The 19,967-nt window shown below is 38.8% G+C and overlaps 2 protein-coding genes across 3 annotated transcripts in view; one reads left to right on the top strand and one right to left on the bottom strand.

Annotated features, from left to right (window-relative positions):
• myh7ba (myosin, heavy chain 7B, cardiac muscle, beta a) overlaps positions 1-9,236 on the top strand; it is a 25,608-nt gene extending 16,372 nt beyond the window's left edge. The window contains exons 22-42 of the mRNA XM_077725754.1: positions 2,134-2,389; positions 2,460-2,702; positions 2,777-2,953; positions 3,651-3,796; positions 3,886-3,976; positions 4,055-4,444; positions 4,509-4,635; positions 4,986-5,104; positions 5,171-5,367; positions 5,924-6,107; positions 6,182-6,347; positions 6,422-6,546; positions 6,627-6,742; positions 6,851-7,043; positions 7,372-7,575; positions 7,660-7,785; positions 7,855-8,025; positions 8,093-8,197; positions 8,722-8,817; positions 8,896-9,030; positions 9,136-9,236. Coding sequence (XP_077581880.1) covers positions 2,134-2,389; positions 2,460-2,702; positions 2,777-2,953; positions 3,651-3,796; positions 3,886-3,976; positions 4,055-4,444; positions 4,509-4,635; positions 4,986-5,104; positions 5,171-5,367; positions 5,924-6,107; positions 6,182-6,347; positions 6,422-6,546; positions 6,627-6,742; positions 6,851-7,043; positions 7,372-7,575; positions 7,660-7,785; positions 7,855-8,025; positions 8,093-8,197; positions 8,722-8,817; positions 8,896-9,030; positions 9,136-9,147 — 3,379 coding nt within the window. The 3' untranslated portion in view covers positions 9,148-9,236. The remainder of the gene's footprint in view (positions 1-2,133; positions 2,390-2,459; positions 2,703-2,776; positions 2,954-3,650; positions 3,797-3,885; positions 3,977-4,054; positions 4,445-4,508; positions 4,636-4,985; positions 5,105-5,170; positions 5,368-5,923; positions 6,108-6,181; positions 6,348-6,421; positions 6,547-6,626; positions 6,743-6,850; positions 7,044-7,371; positions 7,576-7,659; positions 7,786-7,854; positions 8,026-8,092; positions 8,198-8,721; positions 8,818-8,895; positions 9,031-9,135) is intronic.
• Positions 1-19,967, bottom strand: part of trpc4apa (transient receptor potential cation channel, subfamily C, member 4 associated protein a) — a 49,300-nt gene that overhangs the window by 28,966 nt on the left and 367 nt on the right. The window contains exons 2-18 of one of the 2 annotated variants that reach the window (XM_077725755.1): positions 18,514-18,642; positions 18,325-18,441; positions 18,187-18,244; positions 18,034-18,089; positions 17,816-17,944; positions 17,273-17,474; positions 16,217-16,402; positions 15,993-16,135; positions 15,282-15,413; positions 15,102-15,160; positions 14,793-14,978; positions 13,958-14,048; positions 13,744-13,884; positions 13,567-13,678; positions 12,838-12,950; positions 12,560-12,766; positions 10,026-10,893 (exon numbers count right to left, since the gene is read on the bottom strand). In XM_077725755.1, the coding sequence (XP_077581881.1) occupies positions 10,756-10,893; positions 12,560-12,766; positions 12,838-12,950; positions 13,567-13,678; positions 13,744-13,884; positions 13,958-14,048; positions 14,793-14,978; positions 15,102-15,160; positions 15,282-15,413; positions 15,993-16,135; positions 16,217-16,402; positions 17,273-17,474; positions 17,816-17,944; positions 18,034-18,089; positions 18,187-18,244; positions 18,325-18,441; positions 18,514-18,642 (2,199 nt within the window). In that variant the 3' untranslated portion in view covers positions 10,026-10,755. Of the gene's footprint in view, positions 1-10,025; positions 10,894-12,559; positions 12,767-12,837; positions 12,951-13,566; positions 13,679-13,743; positions 13,885-13,957; positions 14,049-14,792; positions 14,979-15,101; positions 15,161-15,281; positions 15,414-15,992; positions 16,136-16,216; positions 16,403-17,272; positions 17,475-17,815; positions 17,945-18,033; positions 18,090-18,186; positions 18,245-18,324; positions 18,442-18,513; positions 18,643-19,967 lie in introns of those variants that run through there. The other variant, XR_013327556.1, reaches the window with a different exon arrangement.

Below are 19,967 nucleotides of genomic sequence, written 5' to 3' on the forward strand. Positions count from 1 at the left end.
CACACATATATACATATACACATGTATACACACATATATACATATACACATGTATACACATGTATACACATATATACATATACACATATACACATGTATACACATATATACATATACACATATACACATGTATACACATGTATACACACATATATACATATACACATATGCACATGTATACACATATATACATATACACATATACACATGTATACACATATATACACACACACACACACACACACACATATATATGTTCATTAACAAATCAAACTGAAAAAGTAGCGGCATGCAAGCGCAAGTGCGCCAGGCATGCACCCCCCCCCCCCTTATTGTTTCCATGCGCACCCCCTTCCTCAAATCAAAACGGCGGCGACTACGTCGCTCCCTCAGATCAGCGCCCCTTCCCACTCCACCGATTCAACCCACGCCGGCACATGGCGACATGTGTCAAGCGCGGCAGCTGCTTGGGGGGCCTCCCTAAAAATACAACTAAGTCGTAGACCCCAATGGCCCCCGGCCCCTTTTGTCCGCGGCGCCTGTGCTTCCAAGCCAGCGCATTGGTGGGATGCGTGGCGACTGACGGAGGATTAAAAGCCCCCGCTGCCGAACCCCACGTTTGGGTTGCTAAAAAAACACAGACGCTCACCTTTGAGGAACACTTGGCACGGAGTTATGTGGAAAATGTAACAAACATGCCCCGCCCCTTGTGGCGGCGCCCACGGGGGAGGGCACGCACCCACTAAAATTGACCCTCTAAACACTGACGGTGAGTCCTTGGACTCCATATTTAGGGTTGTGAGAAGCCATCGTACGGAGACTAAATCAATCCGCAAACGCCCGCTTGGTGAAGCGGCGAAACATCAAAAGCGGCGTTGGGCATATCAGTTCACAGCGTCACCCCTCACATCCCAGCGCGTGCGATTAGATCAAGCCAGCGGCAAGGACAAGTCCGTAAATAAAGAAAGACGCAACTCTAGAATTACACGCGCCGGCCGACCCCCTCGCTTTGACCTGTTGATGGAAGTTACACCCGCAATCCAACTACAATAAAAAGAACCATTTAACATGCAACAGTAGTCCAAGAGAATATAATTGATGAATATAATGATTATAATATTGTACTATGAAGACCCAAACAATAGTAGGCACTGGAAAATTCCAAAAATAATGAATATTAGTATTAGTAGTAGTAGTTCTATTATTCCGGTGCCTACTATTATTATTATTATTATTATTATTTTTATTATTAGTAGTGGTGTTGGGAGTGAGTCCAATTTTAGTGTATATATTTAAGTGTAGTTTTAGGGCTAATTGCAAGTATTGAAAAGCAACGAAACTACGAAATTTAAATAAAAAACTTGTCAGAACCCTCAGGAGATTGAACCCTCGGTCTCAGAACTGCGAGGCGAGCGAGGTATCCACTCGACCAACGTGCTACCGAAAGTGTATTAAATCAAATGTTAGATATTTCAAAAACACAAACACCTGAATTGGGACAATACTATAAAATATGCACCAAAAAAATGTACCAAAAAATCCCAAGACATCAACAATGGCTGGCTCTAGAGGTGACTGTGTAGTTCCCTTCAGAAAAAGTGCTAAATTAACCAAAATAACTTCTTTCTTCGTACCTGGAACTCAATACCAAATAAAAAAAAAGTCTCTAGACCAATCATCTTAAAGCCAGGCTGTCAAAAACCAAGAAAATTGCCATCATAACGCTATCTAAAACTGTGCTAAGTGTGTCTATTATGTGTCATCATCTAACCTTCACAAAGGACTAAAAATGGAAATAAACCCTTGGCTATAATCCTACATATGTACATAAATATGTTCATTAATACATGCCGTCCCTTATTTAAAAAAAACGAACTCAAAAATCAAACTATATAGGAAAGAGTCATTGATGTCCAACTAGATTAGAGACAAAAGACTCACTTTTAACCCATCGAAGAAAAATATAAGACAGGAAAGACATGGTAGAGAGAAAACTGATGTTCCTCAAACCAGAAAAAAGGCTAAATAAAACTATATTTTGATACTAAAGCAATTATAAAAGGTATTGGTTGTAAAGACTATGGAACTGTTGGAAAAAATGAATTAAATCCCATTGAAATTTTCTCGTGTTAGGGAAGCTCTGATGATCATCCAATGGAACATCCGAGCCTTCAACACAGTGAAACACTGGCCTTGGATGAAGCTCTTCTTCAAAATTAAGCCCCTCCTTAAAAGTGCAGCCACAGAGAAAGAGCTAGCTACCCTCAAAGAGGAGATGGTCCAACTCAAGGACGCTTTGGACAAATCCGACGTCAAACGTAAGGAATTGGAGGAACGGCAGGTTAGCTTGATCCAAGAGAAGAATGACCTCTCTCTGCAGCTTCAGTCGGTACGTCTTGGGTCCCAAAAAACCCTTCGCTAGATCCGTTTTTAGCTAAAAAAACGGCTTTGGATTGCAGGAACAAGACAATCTTGCAGATGCCGAGGAACGCTGCGAACAGCTGATCAAAACGAAGATCCAGTTCGAAGCCAGAGTCACGGAACTCCAGGAAAGAGTGGAGGACGAAGAAGAGATGAGTGCCGATTTGTTGGCAAAGAAACGAAAGCTAGAGGACGAATGCACCGAGCTGAAGAAAGACATAGATGATCTGGAACTGACTTTGGCTAAAGTGGAGAAGGAGAAACATGCCCTGGAGAATAAGGTAAAGTTTCCAGCCCGGAATGATATGGATTTATCTGTTTTTCCGTGGTTGATGTTTTTATTTCGGGTTGCCAGGTCAAAAACATGGTTGAGGAAATGGCTGGTTTGGATGAAAACATAATGAAGCTGACTAAAGAGAAGAAGGCTCTCCAAGAAGCCCATCAACAGACTCTGGATGACCTTCAAGCTGAAGAAGACAAGGTCAACAGTTTGACCAAAGCTAAAAGCAAGTTGGAGCAACAAGTTGATGACGTGAGTGACACAAAGTACACAGTTTTTGGGTTTTGTTGTCCAAGTTCAAGTTCAAGGTTCCAGAGTTGACATTTTAGCATTGTACATGAATCATGTTAAGGAACAGGCGCAAAAGAGTTGGTAAAGCTACCAAAATACAAGAAAGTACCGTATTTTCACGACTATAATGCGCACCACATTATAAGGCGCACCCTCAATGAATGACATTTTTTCCATATATAAGGCGCACTGTAGTATAAGGCGCACTGTCTATTTTGGAGAAAATTTAAGACTTTTAAGTGCGCCTTATAGTGGTGAAAATACGGTAATTGCTATTGACTTCCAGGTATGAAACACTCACTACTTTACAGTCACCTCTAGAGCCAGCCATTGTTGATGTTTTGGATTTTTTTGTATAAAATCTTGCAGTGGGGGAGGAGCTATATGATGGAAGATGTTATAAACTAAGATGGCATCTGCATATTTAACAGTATTGTTTCATTTCAGGAGTTTGTGTTTTTTTTAATATCCGACAGTGGTGGTTTTTCGTTTTTTGGTTTTCTGTTTTTTCCATATATAAGGCGCACTGTATTATATGGCGCAATGTCTATTTTGGAGAAAATTCAAGACTTTTAAGTACGCCTTATAGTCGTGAAAATACAGTATATGTTGTTTTCCTCACAGAATCATTTTTTTTTACTTCTATTTCGTAAATTAGCTGGAAGGCTCCTTGGAACAAGAAAAGAAATTACGTCTGGATCTGGAACGGACTAGACGAAAACTAGAAGGAGATCTGAAAATGAGTTTGGAATCTGTCATGGATCTGGAAAATGACAAACAGCAGATGGATGAACGCCTCAAAAAGTAAGCCTAGTCCAAACATTCAGAAAACTACACTATCTTAATAATACTACTTGATTAACCAACGATCCATTGCACTGTTCCCTTACCAGAAAAGATTTCGAGATGAACGAAATAGGCTCAAAACTCCAAGATGAGCAGCTGTTAGTCCTCCAACTCCAGAAGAAAATCAAGGAATTGCTGGTAAATATCTGCCTCACTTCACACAAAAACCCTTAAAACTCATAAAACCAAAAAAATATTGATTCCATCCAATGACAGGCTCGCACAGAGGAACTAGAAGAAGAACTAGAAGCCGACAGAGCTTCCCGAGCTAAAGTCGAAAAGCAGCGTGGAGATGTAGCTCGTGAGCTAGAAGACCTCAGCGAACGCCTAGAGGAAGCTGGAGGCGCTACATCGGTCCAAGTTGAGATCAACAAAAAGCGGGAGGCGGATTACCTGAAGCTAAGACGCGATTTGGACGAAGCTATGCTATCCCACGAAGCTACAACGGCGGCGTTAAGAAAGAAGCAAGCGGATACTGTTGCCGAACTATCCGAGCAGATTGACAGCCTTCAACGTGTCAAACAGAAGTTGGAGAAAGAACGAAGTGAGGCCAAGATGGAGGCTGATGATTTGGCGTCCACGGTGGAGCAACTTTCCAAGGGCAAGGTGGGTAGAATAAGGGTGGTTGAGAACCAGATTTGGAAGGATAACTGTCTTTTATGGATTGCAGTTGAATGCCGAGAAGAGCTGTCGGGTTTATGAAGATCAGTTGAATGAGGCGAAGGCTAAAGGGGAGGAGCTCCAAAGGCAGCTTAATGATAGCACCAACTTGAAGGCCCGTGCTCAGGCTGAAAGCGGTAAGGAACGTTCAAGGGACATCTTGAGAGTAGGACATATGTGGCAGTAGGTCTATTGAAAGAGATTCATGTTAAAAAGTTGAAGCCATGCTCTAAAACAGGACAAAAACTGAATAAGACCAGAATTTGCCAAGTCCTAACAAATGTACTCAAACAGGACCAAAAACTGAGCAGGACCATAATTTGCCAAGACCTAGACAAGACTCTTTTGGGAATGAAGTCCAAGACCTAACACATTTACTCAAACAAGACCAAAAACTGAGCAAGACCAGAATTTTTTGCCAAGACCTAGACAAGACTCTTTTGGGAATGGAGTCCAAGATCTAACAAATGTACCTTTCTCTACACAGCTGAAGTGGGCAGAAAGTTAGAAGAACGCGAGTCTATGGTCTCTCAACTCCAGCGTAGCAAGACCTCCTTTGGCCAAAACATTGAGGATCTCAAGAAGCAACTTGAGGAAGAGGTTAAGGTCAGTTACTGAGACCCCAGAATTCCTCCATGACTCTTTTCTAAACATCACGGTTTCTTCCTCCAGGCTAAAAATGCCTTAGCACACGCCCTTCAGTCTTCTCGCCACGACTGTGACCTCCTAAGAGAGCAGTATGACGAAGACCAGGAGGCTAAAGCCGAGATGCAGAGAGCCTTATCCAAGGCCAACTCTGAGGTGGCTCAGTGGAGGACCAAGTATGAAACTGACGCCATCCAGAGGACGGAAGAACTGGAGGAAGCAAAGTACGTGGCAAATTTGGAAGGTCTTAGAACCAATGGCACCAAAACAAGTACCGTATTTTCACGACTATAAGGCGCACTGCATTAGAAGGCGCACCCTCAATGAATGACATTTTTTCCATATATAAGGCGCACTGCACTGTATTATAAGGCGCACTGTCTATTTTGGATAAATTTTAAGACTTTTAAGTGCGCCTTATAGTGGTGAAAATACGGTAATTGCTATTGACTTCCAGGTATGAAGTACTCACTACTTCACAGTCACCTCTAGAGCCAGCCATTGTTGATGTTCTGGATTTTTTTGTATAAAATCTTGCAGTGGGGGAGGAGCTATATGATGGAAGATTTTGTAAACTAAGATGGCATCTGCATATTTAACAGTATTGTTTCAGTACAGGCGTTTGTGTTTTTTTTAATATCCGACAGTGGTGGTTTTTGGTTTTCAGTTTTCCATATATAAGGCGCACTGGATTATAAGGCGCCCTGTCTATTTTGGAGAAAATTTAAGACTTTTAAGTGCCCCTTAAAATGTGGTATTTCACGGGTGTTTGCTTGTCAGGAAGAAGTTGGTGACACGCCTGCAAGAGACTGAAGAGTCCATGGAAGCCACCAATGCCAAGTGTTCCTCTCTGGAAAAGACCAAGCATCGACTACAGACAGAGATTGAAGATCTAGTTATCGACTTGGAGCGTTCCAATGCCGCCGCTGCAGCCCTGGACAAGAAACAACGGAATTTTGATAAAGTATGAACTGTACATTGACATATTTAATCCCTAAACCTACTTTGTCCTCTAAAAAAGAAGTATTTCTTGAAAAGGTGCTGGCTGAGTGGAAGCAAAAGTACGAAGAGTGCCAAACCGAGCTGGAAAATTCTCAAAAAGAAGCTCGGAGTTTGAGCACAGAGCTTTTTAAACTGAAAAACTCTTATGAGGAGACTTTGGATCATCTCGAAACCATTAAGCGGGAAAACAAGAACCTACAGGGTATGCGACACCAAAAGTTCCGCCATTTCTACACTTACAATAAATGATAAATTCCCCTTTTCTATCTTGTATAGAGGAGATTGCCGACATGTCTGATCAAATCAGCCAATCAGGAAAGACCATCCAAGAACTGGAGAAGGCTAAGAAGGCTCTGGACTTGGAGAAAAGTGAAATTCAAGCAGCCCTGGAAGAAGCAGAGGTAGATATATACCTGGTTGTAGTCAAGACTATAAACGAGGACATGTAAAATAAACTGCAATGTGTGTTTTGACATGCTAGGGGGCGCTAGAACACGAAGAAAGCAAAACCTTGAGGATTCAACTGGAACTGAACCAAATCAAGGCTGATGTTGATAGGAAGTTAGCCGAGAAAGATGAAGAACTGGACAATCTCCGGTAAGTCCGACTCGGTTGGTTAAGCTAGCAAGCTAACAAGAGAGCTCTACTGAAGTTAATAGTTAGCATGATCCTGGCTAAACCTTGTTGCTATACATGATGTTCCAGTCGTAACCACCAGAGAGCGCTGGAGTCCTTACAAGCCACCTTAGATGCCGAGGCTAGGTCTCGAAGCGAGGCGGTACGCCTAAAAAAGAAGATGGAGGGGGACCTAAATGAGATGGAAGTCCAGCTGAACCATGCTAACAGACAAGCTGCAGAATCCCAGAAACTGTTGAGAACCCTGCAGATTCAGATTAAGGTAAAGGGGGACATAGATTAAAGACAATAACTTTAGCATCTGATTCCTTAGAAACAAAAATAGAAGTATTTTCACCCATAAAATGAAGGGTCAAAAGTTAGCTTAGCTCAGGAGTGGGCTAACGAGTACTTAAGTGCTACTATGGGTGCAGTTTTTTGTTCTAACCAATCAGGAACAGACATATTAACCAATGAGATTTCAGGAAAACAAGAAGAACCTGACTACAATCCACTGATTGCAATTGTAGGACACTAGATTAGCGAAATGGAGTCTTCTTTAAGGGATGGAATAGTTTACCTAGTAGTCTAAACTTTACATTTGTGTCCAGGATGTCCAATTAGAGCTGGACGAAACAGTCCATAGGAATGAGGAATTTAAGGAACAGGTGACCATGACGGAGCGGCGTAATAACCTGCTAGCCGCCGAGGTGGAGGAACTCCGAGTTCTACTGGAGCAGACGGATCGGTCTCGCAAGATGGCTGAAAATGAGCTGCTAGAAGCTAGCGAGAGAGTCAATCTACTGCATTCGCAGGTACGTAGCGTTCAAATCCGATTCTCTAAGACATTGAGCTTTGGTTGAGGGTTCCTTGACATGATATGGTTCGATTCCCACTAGAATACTGGGCTGATTAATCAAAAGAAGAAGCTAGAAAGCGATCTCTCCACGTTGTCCGGTGAAGTAGATGATGCCCTACAGGAGAGCCGTAATGCCGAAGAGAAGGCTAAGAAGGCTATCACGGATGTAAGGAAAGACCAGAAGATGTTTGGGTGAAAGTTGAAGTTCTTTAACGGCACTGGTGTGGGTTTACAGGCGGCCATGATGGCAGAGGAGCTGAAAAAGGAGCAAGACACTAGTGCCCACTTGGAGAGGATGAAGAAGAACATGGACCAGACTATCAAAGATCTGCAGATGCGTCTGGATGAGGCTGAGCAGATCGCTCTCAAGGGCGGCAAGAAGCAGCTCCAGAAACTTGAGGCTAGGGTGAGTCTTCATACTACCATAAATGCCAAAAATATACTTTGTTTTATCTGCGTTTTGTTTTCAACAGGTCAGAGAACTCGAGACTGAGTTGGAATTGGAACAGAAGCGACATCAAGAGCAGCAGAAGACAGTGCGCAAGTACGAGAGAAGAATCAAAGAGTTGAGCTATCAGGTAAACCATAATCACAACATCGGGTACTGTATTTTCACGACTATAAGGCACACTTAAAAGTCTTAAATTTTCTCCAAAATAGACAGTGCGCCTTATAATCCAGTGCGCCTTATATATGGAAAAAAACTGAAAACCAAAAAAACGGAAAACTACCACTGTCGGATATTAAAAAAACAAACAATACTGTTAAATATGCAGATGCCATCTTAGTTTACAAAATCTTCCATCATATAGCTCCTCCCCCACTGCAGGATTTTATACAAAAAAATCCAAAACATCAACAATGGCTGGCTCTAGAGGTGACTGTAAAGTAGTGAGTGCTTCATACCTGGAAGTCAAACACAATTACCCTATTTTCACCACTATAAGGCGCACTTAAAAGTCTTACATTTTCTCCAAAATAGACAGTGCGCCTTATAATCCAGTGCGCCTTATATATGGAAAAAATGTCATTCATTGAGGATGCGCCTTATAGTCGTGAAAATACAGTACATTTTCAAGGTATTTTCTGTTTGTCTACAAAGGCCGAGGAAGACAAGAAAGGCCTGATCCGCCTCCAAGACCTCATTGATAAACTCCAACTCAAAGTCAAGAGCTACAAGAGACTGGCCGAAGAATCGGTCAGTTGAAACATACACCGATTCCACACCAGAAGGCAGATTTACTCATTTTTTGAGCTTTTTTTTGGCTGATTTCAGGAGGAACAGGCTAATACCAACCTGTCCAAGTATAGGAAGCTACAACACGAGCTGGATGACGCCGAGGAAAGGGCCGACGTGGCTGAAACACAAGTTAACAAACTTCGTGTACGCACACGTGATCAAGGTGGAAAGGTTTGTAAACCAATTCGAATCTACCAAAAAATCTTAAATACAGTAAGAGTAGTAAGTAATTTTGCCAGGAACGTGTACTAAGCTGTCACTTTTTGTTGTTTTCAGTCCTCTGAGTGAAGACAAGACTGCATACAAGACACGGTTGAATGGCTGCAACAGTTTTACGAAACCGTGGACTAGAAACTAAATAAAATACTTTGTGAAAACTGCTTTAAATGCCAGTGAATATATTTTTTATATATGAAGTTTCAAGAAGGCCAGAAGGAGTTTTTGAAGTATTTCTTCTGGACTTAAGTGGGCTAAAAAACAACAATATTGACAGTGTTATGACAGATGGTTCATTGAAATTGGTTAAAAAATATGTACTGTTATTAGGAATATGGCTATTAAGCTTGTTTTCAGTCAAATGCAATTTTTAAATCAATTAAATTCTGTGTAAACAATATTCAGGCAATAAAGTGTCAAGTTGCTAAATGAGGGGAGAAATACAAGGTTAGAAAAGCATAGTTATGATTATTATATTGCTTAATAAAGGGAGAAAACCAAAGTTAGATAAGCATGGTTAGTTATTATGATTATTATATTGAACAGCATGAAAATTCATCATTCTTTTTTGGTACATTAGTTGTGGAGCTAATGTACAACCACAACAAAATATGGGAATAACCTGAAAAATATTAAAAGATCAATCTCAAGGATAGAAAGTAGGTCACATGACTTTCCTGTTATGGTTAAAGGAAAAGCCCAATTTGACTTTAGTTGCATTTCAGGAGGAAAAATGCAATAAAAACATCATTTTTAATTCAAAACATGTTAAATTTTGCAATGGAAAAAACACAATTTTTTGAATGAGTTATCTCATTAACTATGTACCTATTTTGCTTTTTTTTAGTGCGCAAGCAAACAGCAAATAAAATAAAATGTAAACATACAAGAACAAAAAAACAGTCATTTTAGTTTGAGAGAAAAGCAACAAAAAAAAAGTCGATTTAAACTCTGGTGCCTGCATAGTTTATTCTCTTCTTTTCCCAAAGCATTTCTCACAACAAGCATACAAATTCCATTACAAAAAGAAAATCTTTAATCAACAAAAGGCGTTATGATACACAATTAAAACAATTGGATTTGTGCAGTTTTTCATTCTACAATTAATCCACAGCTAAAACCAATTGTTATGACCAAGACTTTTCCCCCCAGAAAACTCAAAATAAAATAACGTTTTTTTTTTTTAAACAGAAAAGCCCGCGAAAAATAAATGTGCTGGTCTGTCCCAAAAAAAAAAGCACCAATCAACAGTCAGTATTTCGGACTGTAGACAAGAAGAGTGGAAATGAAGACGTTCTGTTCCCCCTAGAGGCCACACGGGTGTACTTCAGGGCATAGCTCATCAAGTCGGCCTTTTCCAGGCTCGTTCTGAGTCGCTTTTATATCTTAGCATTGTGTAAAGGTGATATTTTGGATTTTTTGCTTTAAAAAAGGCTATTTTTTGATCCAACTAAAGCAAACAATCAACGTGGGAGTCATTTCCGAAGGTCCATTACATTGTCATAGCGTCGGCTCGATACGGATGGGGGTGGGTGTGGCCTGTTACTTTACCGCCGGCCGGGTGAGCCACTGGCGGGGCGCCTCGATTGGCTCGGCTCCGTGGGAGTCCATTTTGACCTCGGGGCGCCCGAGTTAAGCCACCCACACGCGAAAACATGGCGGCGCACCACCCGTTGGCACTCAATCGTCCAGTAGATCTCTGTCCAGATCCATAAAGGGTTCGTCGATGTAGCTGGCTATGGCGCACAGAGAAGTCCTGTCAGAGCCCAGTAAGACTGAAACCGTCTCCTTCCAGTAGCTGAAGGGGATACATGAGCTCTGAGGAGCAAGGAGGGGAAAGAAAAGATAATGCCGGGAGAGAAATGTCATCTGGTTCCTTTGAAATGTAGCTGTATTGCTAAAAGGAAGCTAAGAATGTAGCATAGAGGACATGGCAAGTAGATACTACTTGTTTTTAATAGTCGCCGGTCAAATGGTGACAGAGTTTATTGTTGAAGCCAGCTCTCCAAATTATATTCATGGGAGAGAGTTAAATATCCAAGTACTGTTTAATATCTAAGTACTGTTAGAACCAGGTCTCAAAATATTATTCATGAGTTTAATATGTAAGTGCTGTTTAATATGTAAGTGCTGTTTAATATGTAAGTGCTGTTTAATATGTAAGTACTGTTTAATATCCAAGTACTGTTTAATATCCAAGTATTGTTTAATATCCAAGTACTGTTTAATATCCAAGTACTGTTTAATATCCAAGTACTGTTTAATATCCAAGTACTGTTTAATATCCAAGTACTGTTTAATATCCAAGTACTGTTTAATATCCAAGTACTGTTTAATATCCAAGTACGGTTTAATATCCAAGTACGGTTTAATATCCAAGTACGGTTTAATATCCAAGTACGGTTTAATATCCAAGTACGGTTTAATATCCAAGTACTGTTAAGATTTTCCCTTCAAAAAAAAGAAAAGTCAAAAATAAAAATAGCAAAAAAACTAAATTCGGGATAATGGAGGGATTACTGTATACACTGGCAGAATAAGGAAGTACTGTACGGATAGTTAAAAATTCTAAATGGCTAATCTCACGTAGTAAAATAAGTAATGCAATTTAAAAATAAATGTAATCTTAGAAGAAAAAAGGAAAATAAAAATCCAAAAATAGTATGGTTGATTTACTTAATTTGATTACTTAACTTGTGGCCAAAATTCTTCTTGTTACATCTTGATGAGGCTTGTTGTCGGTTCTTCTTTTGAATGTGATGGAAAAATGCCTCAAGGTGGTTTGTAGGAAATTGTGAAAAAATTCAAATTCGGTCTTGGTCGGCTCCATTGCATGCTTTAAAATCCAGTCATGTCCAAATATTTCAGAGATACTACAAAATACTTGTGCTGTCACCCCAAAACTTATAAAAATTTGACCAAAAAAATACCAAAACCATGACCAAAAAAAAAATGGAAAAAAAAAGTAAAAAGAAAAATGCTGTTTGCTGCACTTTTTCAAAATAATTCTGTTTACATCGAGTAAAAATGTAAAGGTGGTAAAAAATAATCCATAAAATAATTTTAGTTTTATAGTTAGACGTCACCAAAATGTGTTTAATCGATGTAAAAAGGATTAAAAACCTCAAAAATCTAATTTTATCATAAAACCCCAGTTTAAAGTCATATTATTCAATGAAGTTCATACACAATAATTGAAGGTTTTTTAAAATATGTCACAATAAAAATCCAATTTTGAATTTTAGAGCTCACACATTTGAGGGCGCACGAAAAACCATGTTGTTGTTTTTGAATATATATGCACCATTTAGTATTTTTGACCTAAATCTGTTCTCAAGAATTGTACCGATACGGCCTAACCGCTTTCAAAGTAGTTTCAAAATCCACTTTTACGAAACAATGAACACTTCAGCTTGTACTTTGTATATACTTACCGACTTATATATAACTAATTGTTAAGGAAAAATGACTTAGTTTGACTCACATTCTCCAGGCAAGTGCTGTCTTTGTCCTTATTGAGGTAGTGACACTGCCAAAATCGCAGGAGGTTCCGAAAGTTGTTGAGCAGACATCCGGGATACCTTTCCGCGTATTCTTTCTCGCGCAAGGCGTTCAGGTAGAAGGGCAGTTTGGCCTTCCGGCGGGCCAGCATGAGGATGACCAAACTGGTGTTTAGGCAGCTCACGTTCTCCTAAGGGATGAGGATGAGGGGTTAGTGAGTGAGGAATGGCGGGCTGGGGGGGTTAACTTGGCGTTTCGGACCTGCGTGAGTGTCTGCACGTTGATTATGTTGACTAGTCGGAAAAGGAAGGCTAGTCGGTTTTCCATTCGGGCCATGTAGGATAGCAGGCAGCACTCGGAAAGGACTTCCACCACTATTGAGGAACAAAAGAGATGGACACATCCATATTACCCCCGTCCACCTTTGTCCCCTTTCCGGAGTGAATTAGATTCATGCAAAAATCAATATAAAAAAGTGATTGATGTTAATTTGCAGGCATTTAAACTGGAAATTCGTACTTTAATAAAATGGTTGCTTCAAAGAAAATTGGAGTGACAATTTTTGGGGAGTTCTAAAAGCTGTGCAATGTATTTGCATAAAAATTTTAAAAAAAATTAACATTTCAGCGAATATCAAACTACAATTTGTATCCTTTCAAAGGGACCATTGTGGTAATTAAAACACACAAAAACTACCTTTAGAATGACTTGTCTACTCTAGTGGACATGCATTGGGTTTAAAGTAGTCAAATTAAAATGATTAAAAAACTATATACTATAAAGTTGATTTTTTGTTTTCATATTTCATTTATTGCCTTCCATTGAAAACGGACCATATTATTTTACAATTATTTTTAAGTGTCAGGGCTTGTGAATATTTACATTGCAACAGCAATGTCTAATCATAGCGACAATTTGTATATCAAATTTTGGATGGAAAAAAAATTAAAAAATCTGAACTTTTATACATAAACCATCTACTAGGCTTACCTTTAACATCCTCCGTTTGACTCTGAAATCTATCCAAAGACAGCACAATGCATCGCACCAACATATTAGAGTCCACCAAAGAACTATTGATCTGCGTAAGAAACGTCTGAAACTGCAAAGGAGAGAATTCCCAATTAGTCAACATCATCTCCACGACCTCCAATCAAAACAACGCACCTTCTCCGGCGTGTTGACGTATTTGTTAAACCTTTTGAAGGCATCAATGTTAAATTTCATGAGCTCTCCGAGCAGATCAAAATAGCTCTGTAAGACGTCTCTGGATGTACAACCGCTGTCTATGATGCAGAACAGGATGTGCTATTGTGTACAGAAGAAGCGATTGGTTAAGAAAATAAAAGTCACATTTAAAAAACACAAATAGACAAGTTACCTCCAGTAGTCCTCTCTTTAGGAGGAACATTTGGTCTGCGTATGAGGTGGTTCCTCTCAGAAAACTTTCTACCGCCCTGGCCTGCCAAAACCTGGAAGCCAAATGTTAGGTTTATCAATAATTCTACTGTAATATAATGATAAAACAATAGTATTAATTAGTACATAAATTAATCGCACATCTTTGGGGTTAATTGCAAGAGAGAATTCATTCTGACATCGTCCTTTTCACAAATGAAAATCTTGATTACAGTGTTCCCTCGGTTAGCGCGGTTAATGGGGACCGGGACCACCCGCGATAAGTGAATTTTCGCGAAGTAGGGATTCCCCTTCAAAAATGCTTAATTTGAATTTAATTCAATTTGTTTTTTTTTTTTAAATTTTTGTATTTTTGTTTTATTTTATTAAATGTACCCCCCTGTATACAGTACACCATATAGAATACGGGTAGAGAGTGAAATTCATGTTATGACAAAAAAACTAAAATATGTCGTTTCAATGTAATATATATATATATATATTTTATAGCTATATGATGAAAGATGTTATAAACTAAGATGGCATCTGCATATTTAACAGTATTGTTTCAGTTCAGGCGTTTGTGTTTTTTTTTATATCCGACAGTGGTGTTTTTTTCGTTTTTGGTTGTTTTTTTTTCCCCATATATAAGGCGCACTGGATTATAAGGCGCACTGTCTATTTTGGAGAAAATGTAAGACTTTTAAGTGCGCCTTATAGTCGTGAAAATACGGTAGTATTAAAGAATAACCCCAACACCAAAGGTCAAATTTGAGCATGGGGAAATTGACATAGCGGAAAACAAATAATTTTCAGACCTGAACGAGGAGTCTGGGGGTTCCCTCTTCATGACAGTGAGGAGTCGTGTGAGGAGACCCTTTTTGCCGTCACAGACTAGACTTCGATCCGTGTTGACCAAGGCTTCCACCTCGGGGATGTTGGCCTTCATGGATATGGCGCTTAGTTCGTTCAGTTCCTGAGTGTTTAACAGGAGGTACTTGTTCCTGAGGAAAAAGTACTCGTGTTTAGAACTTCATAGATGGGTCAAAAAAGACTGGGCCACCAAAGGAAATTAACAGAAAAGTCAAGACCAGACAAAGCCGGATCAAAATTAGAGGACGACTTACTCGTGGTGGTCACTAAAGCTCTGAAGAAGTCGCAAAAACTGGATTTTGAAGGAGATTTCCTGCAGTACAAGGAGAACATTTAATTAGGGTTGCCCGGGAATGAAACGTTTTGATGGAAGACAAATTTGACGACCAAAAACTGAAGCAGTTTGTCCATGTTTAAGTTTTGCAAGTTCATACCGGGCTACAGTCGCAGTTTTCATTCTGGCCGTGCACCACGTGGTTTGAAACGGTGAATTTCCTCCAGATGAGCTTGTCAAAAAGGTTATTAAGACCTGGGATGAGACGGAATTCTGCAAGCATTCTGTGAACCTGTTAAGGGGGAGAAGAAAAAACATGGGTATGATGACAATTAAGATTTTCTAAAGTCAATGATAATATCAAAGCCAATTATTATTAAATTGTGTGCGTTATAATCAAATAAATCTGGTACTCATTATGTTGACTATATTATCTACTACTATTGATTGATTCCTTTTATTGACTATTTATTTGTTGTTGTTATTATTAGTGCACTACCTGGCCAAAGCTTAAAATCTCATTACAGTGTTCCCTCGCTACTTCGCGGTTCAGCTACCATGGACTCAGAGCTTAGCGGATTTTTGGGGGGGAAAAAAAATACAAATATTACATTGAAACAACATATTTTACAGTTTTTTTGTGTTATAACATGAATGTCACTCTCTACCTGTATTCCATATGGTGTACTGTATACAGGGGGTTAAAATAATACAAATAAAAAAAAAAAATTAATTTAATTCAAATTAACCATTTTTGAAGGGGAATCTCTACTTTGCGGAAATTCACTTATCGCGGGTGGTCCCGGTCCCCATTAACCGCGATAACCGAGGGAACACTGTATACAATAAAAGCATGCAATCGGATTCAAACCTGGTTCCTCTGTCTGCCCATGAGAAGCACACACAGCACATAGAGAACCTCCACCTTGTACATAATCTCATGGACAATTTTCATAGAAGGGGGAAGGCGATGTCGCAGAGGGCCGGTAGTCAGAGAGCTTTCATCGGACGATTCTGGAGAGGAGAAAAAACACCAATGTTTTCAGTTTGGGAGGGTGTCACTACGGGACAAAATGGAGTTGTGGTCTATCTTACCTGTGCTGCTTTGCTCCGCCTCTTCCGTGGCCATTTGCATGAGGGCGTCCAGCACCAGAGCATTGTCCAGCCACGTGTACCACTCCTCCAGCTCCTGTAGGAAGTTAGCCCCGGTGGCCTCGGAAACTTTGCGGGTGGCCAGTTTGCAGAGACGCTCGATAAATCCGGGAATGTTGAGCAAGGTGACTGTGGATAGAGGTCAAGTCTTTATGAACTTTGAATAAAATAAAAGTGCACTTTCACACTTTGAAAATAATTTTCAAGGGCTCAAAGCATAGGATTTTTTTTTTGCATTTCGTATCTTTAAAGTTGAGTACTATGAATTTTTAAATGAAAGTAAAAACAGGTTTAGTGAATGAATTATTTGTGGAAATGATAAAGAAAAAGCAAAAATCTCATTTTTAAGTGCTCTTAAATAGTATTTCAGTTTCTAATAATTTACTTTTATCTTTTTATTAATCCGTTTGTCATTGAAAAAATATTTTCTATTATTTATATAAATATTTTACAATTAAAAAAATAGTACAAATGAATTTAAGGCATTTTTTTTGGTTTTTAATCATTGAAATGTTAGGTTGTTTTTCATTCATTTACTTTTATCTTTTTATTAATTAGTTTGTCATTGAAAAAATCTTATCTATTATTTATATAAATATTTTACTATTAAAAAAATAGTACAAAATGAATTTAAGGCATTTTTGTTTTGTTTTTAATCATTGAAATATTAGGTTGTTTCTTTCATTCATTTACTTTTATCTTTTTATTAATTAGTTTGTCATTGAAAAAATATTTTCTATTATTTATATAAATATTTTACAATCAAAAATAGTACAAAAAAGCATTTTTTTGTTTTTAATAATTGAAATGTTAGGTTGTTTTTTTTTTCTCCATTTATTTATCATCCATTCACTAACCAAAATAATTTAAAAAAAATACAGTATAATATAAAACTAGAAATTTTCACAGATAAAAATGAATGCAATGCAAATATTAATATCGTCCACTTATGTGCGAGCCATATTAAATCTAAAACGTAGCCACTTCAGAACAACCCACCTTGATTGACTTCTGCCCTCGAGGGACTGGAGGTCCGTTTTTGCTGGGCATTTTTAGCCAACAGGGTGTGCTTGTCATCATTGCACAAGTCCGGTTCGGAAATGGTGACGGACAGGATCCGGCAGAAAGTGGCCAACTGTTGCTGGTCGAAACTCTGAACCAGGTCAGACAGATTAGGGACGCTCTCTAAATGGATCATCTCCTACCAAAAGAAAAAGATGATATAAGTAAAATTGCGGGACGGCTTCCGACATCTCGACGCTGAAATTTAAAATAAAATAATAATTTAAAAACTCTGGCTAAAAGGGAAGGTGGAATCGAGGCAAAAAGAAGTAAAAAAAAATAAAACAAAAAAGTTAAGCGTTAAGTGTAATAGTACTTTTCTATAGAGAAAGTTGATTTGAGATAAATCAACAAACAAGCACGGCCCCGGAATGCATTAAACTCATATATCAACGTATTACTGTAAATACGGGCTGATAAATCAAGACCTAGTAGTCTTGAGAATACTTTTTTCAGTACTCATGGTACTGCAAACTTTACCTTCTTGACTCCAAGGATGTCTTCAATTAGAGTTGCAGTCTGAAGGAAGGTCTTCTTGTTTGTCATCAGCGTAAAAAGAAATAGAACAAAGTCGTCCCGAGCGGCCAGAACTCTTGTCACGCCCTCCGTCTAAGAAAATAAAAAATATCAAGATTGGAGGTTTATGAATATGACTACCACAATAGTTAAATAATAATAAAAAAACAGAAAATACTTACACAGATGCAACAATTGTAGAGTACACTAAGGCAGTCTTTCACCAAATCATCATTCACTGTATAGACACAATTTGTATTAGAAACAACATCATATAAATGTTCATTAATACGTGTTGTGCTTTATCAAATCAATAATAAAATATATATGCTTACTTTTGGGCTTTTTCTTCTGCATAGTTAGCGTAGGTCTCATTAAAATCTCTACAAGCAGCTATAAAAAACAAACAAACTTCAGTATTAAGCATCTTCAATATTTTGGTTGTATGGGCAATCCGGCATGGTGACCCTTACATGTACTCCGCCAAAGAGGTCAAAGGTGTGCGTGTTGGGGAAAGTGGATTCCTGAGTGGTCTTTCTGTCCTCTGTGACAAAAGACATGGCCTCCATGGAGAGTTGGGATGATAATACCTGGTCAAAAGATGCCACCATTAATACCTTGACAGTAATTTGTGATGTACTTTGGTACTGTGCTGTTGTTACCTTAAGGAGGCCATGGGCACTGGAAAGGTCGCTGTTGGGATGACTGCTCTCATAAAGCTTCTGGAGCAATGATGGGATGCCTTGCCATTTGGCTCGCTTGTCCCTCTCCTGGAGAAGACCCCCTGGGAGCTAAATTAGAGGCAAATATGGAGAATTAAACCACAGGTAGGGATGACATTTACATACATGTCAATTTATGTTTTTCCCGTATTTTATTTCAAAATGTGTACACAGTATTACAATTCTTGTATGGAGAAAAACATGTTTTTTTTAAGTACTGTATTTTCACAACTGCATTTTAAGGTGCACCCTCAATGAATGATACATTTAAATGTTTTTTCCATATATAAAGCACACTGGATTATAAGGCGCCCTGTCCATTTTGGAGAAAATCGAAGATTTTTAAGTGCGCCTTATAGTCCGGAAAATACAGTACTTTTTTTTTTTAAATACGTTTTCGCCATTTTGGCTCTAATCCGGATCGTCTCGGAGACAGGTAGCAAACGAAAACTTCATCGTAGATGACTTATGTTGTCATGCTTTGAAGCATGATGTGCGGATGGAAGTCAGCTAAATATAGCGCATTAGTAAGCAATGTACACAGTCAAGATGTCAGCATCATACAGAATCTTGAATTTAGTGCCTAAAAAAAGGAACACAATCTGATTGGTTGTCATTTTTAGACTTTTAAAAGTGGCCTATCAGAGTAAATATGCGGCACGTTGCATTGGTACAGTCTATTATCACTTAATATGGAGAATTTAAATGATTAATAAAGGGAGTGATTGACAAGAATGAATTTAACATGGGAAATCAAAACAGAAATATCTTTGGTCAAATTAAAAAAAAATATTGGGGACATTTTAGCCATAAAGCAGAAAGAAAACGTGAAAAATAGTCGATTAAATTCAACTGAAATGTAACCAAACATTTCTTGGTAGGCCAGGTGTACCTAATCAAATGTGATGACATGCCTTCGTCATAGGTGGATTTAAAAGCCATTTTTAGACCGAAACAATTTAACAATTTCCATCAGTTGGGTTTTTATAAGTTATAAAGAACTCATTGGAGTTAAAGTAGTGTAAAAACAGCTGTTGTCCGCGTGTCCTTTTATGGCAACCGTTCTTAGTGGTCGCTTAACATTACGTAATCACCTGAAGCCATCCAGGCAGCTAAGCTAGTTAGCTTGTTAGATTGTTTGATAATCGATTGCAACAAAGTGAAACCGAATTGACTATATTAGCCGTGGCTTCGTTTTCGTTCCGGAATCATCTCGGTGGCAGACGGTTGACTTAAACTGTAACCGAGAGCCAGAACGAATGCCAGTCTTGTGAACACTCCTTGTTACTCATGCTAAGCTAATGTAGGCTAACAACAATAGATAACGCCAACATTTCTGCTCGAGCAACAAAAAGGGAAGAAAGCCAACGACACGTTTGACTTTGCCCGTCAGA

This window comes from Stigmatopora nigra, chromosome 10, assembly GCF_051989575.1.
Source record: "Stigmatopora nigra isolate UIUO_SnigA chromosome 10, RoL_Snig_1.1, whole genome shotgun sequence".
Taxonomy (NCBI): domain Eukaryota; kingdom Metazoa; phylum Chordata; class Actinopteri; order Syngnathiformes; family Syngnathidae; genus Stigmatopora; species Stigmatopora nigra.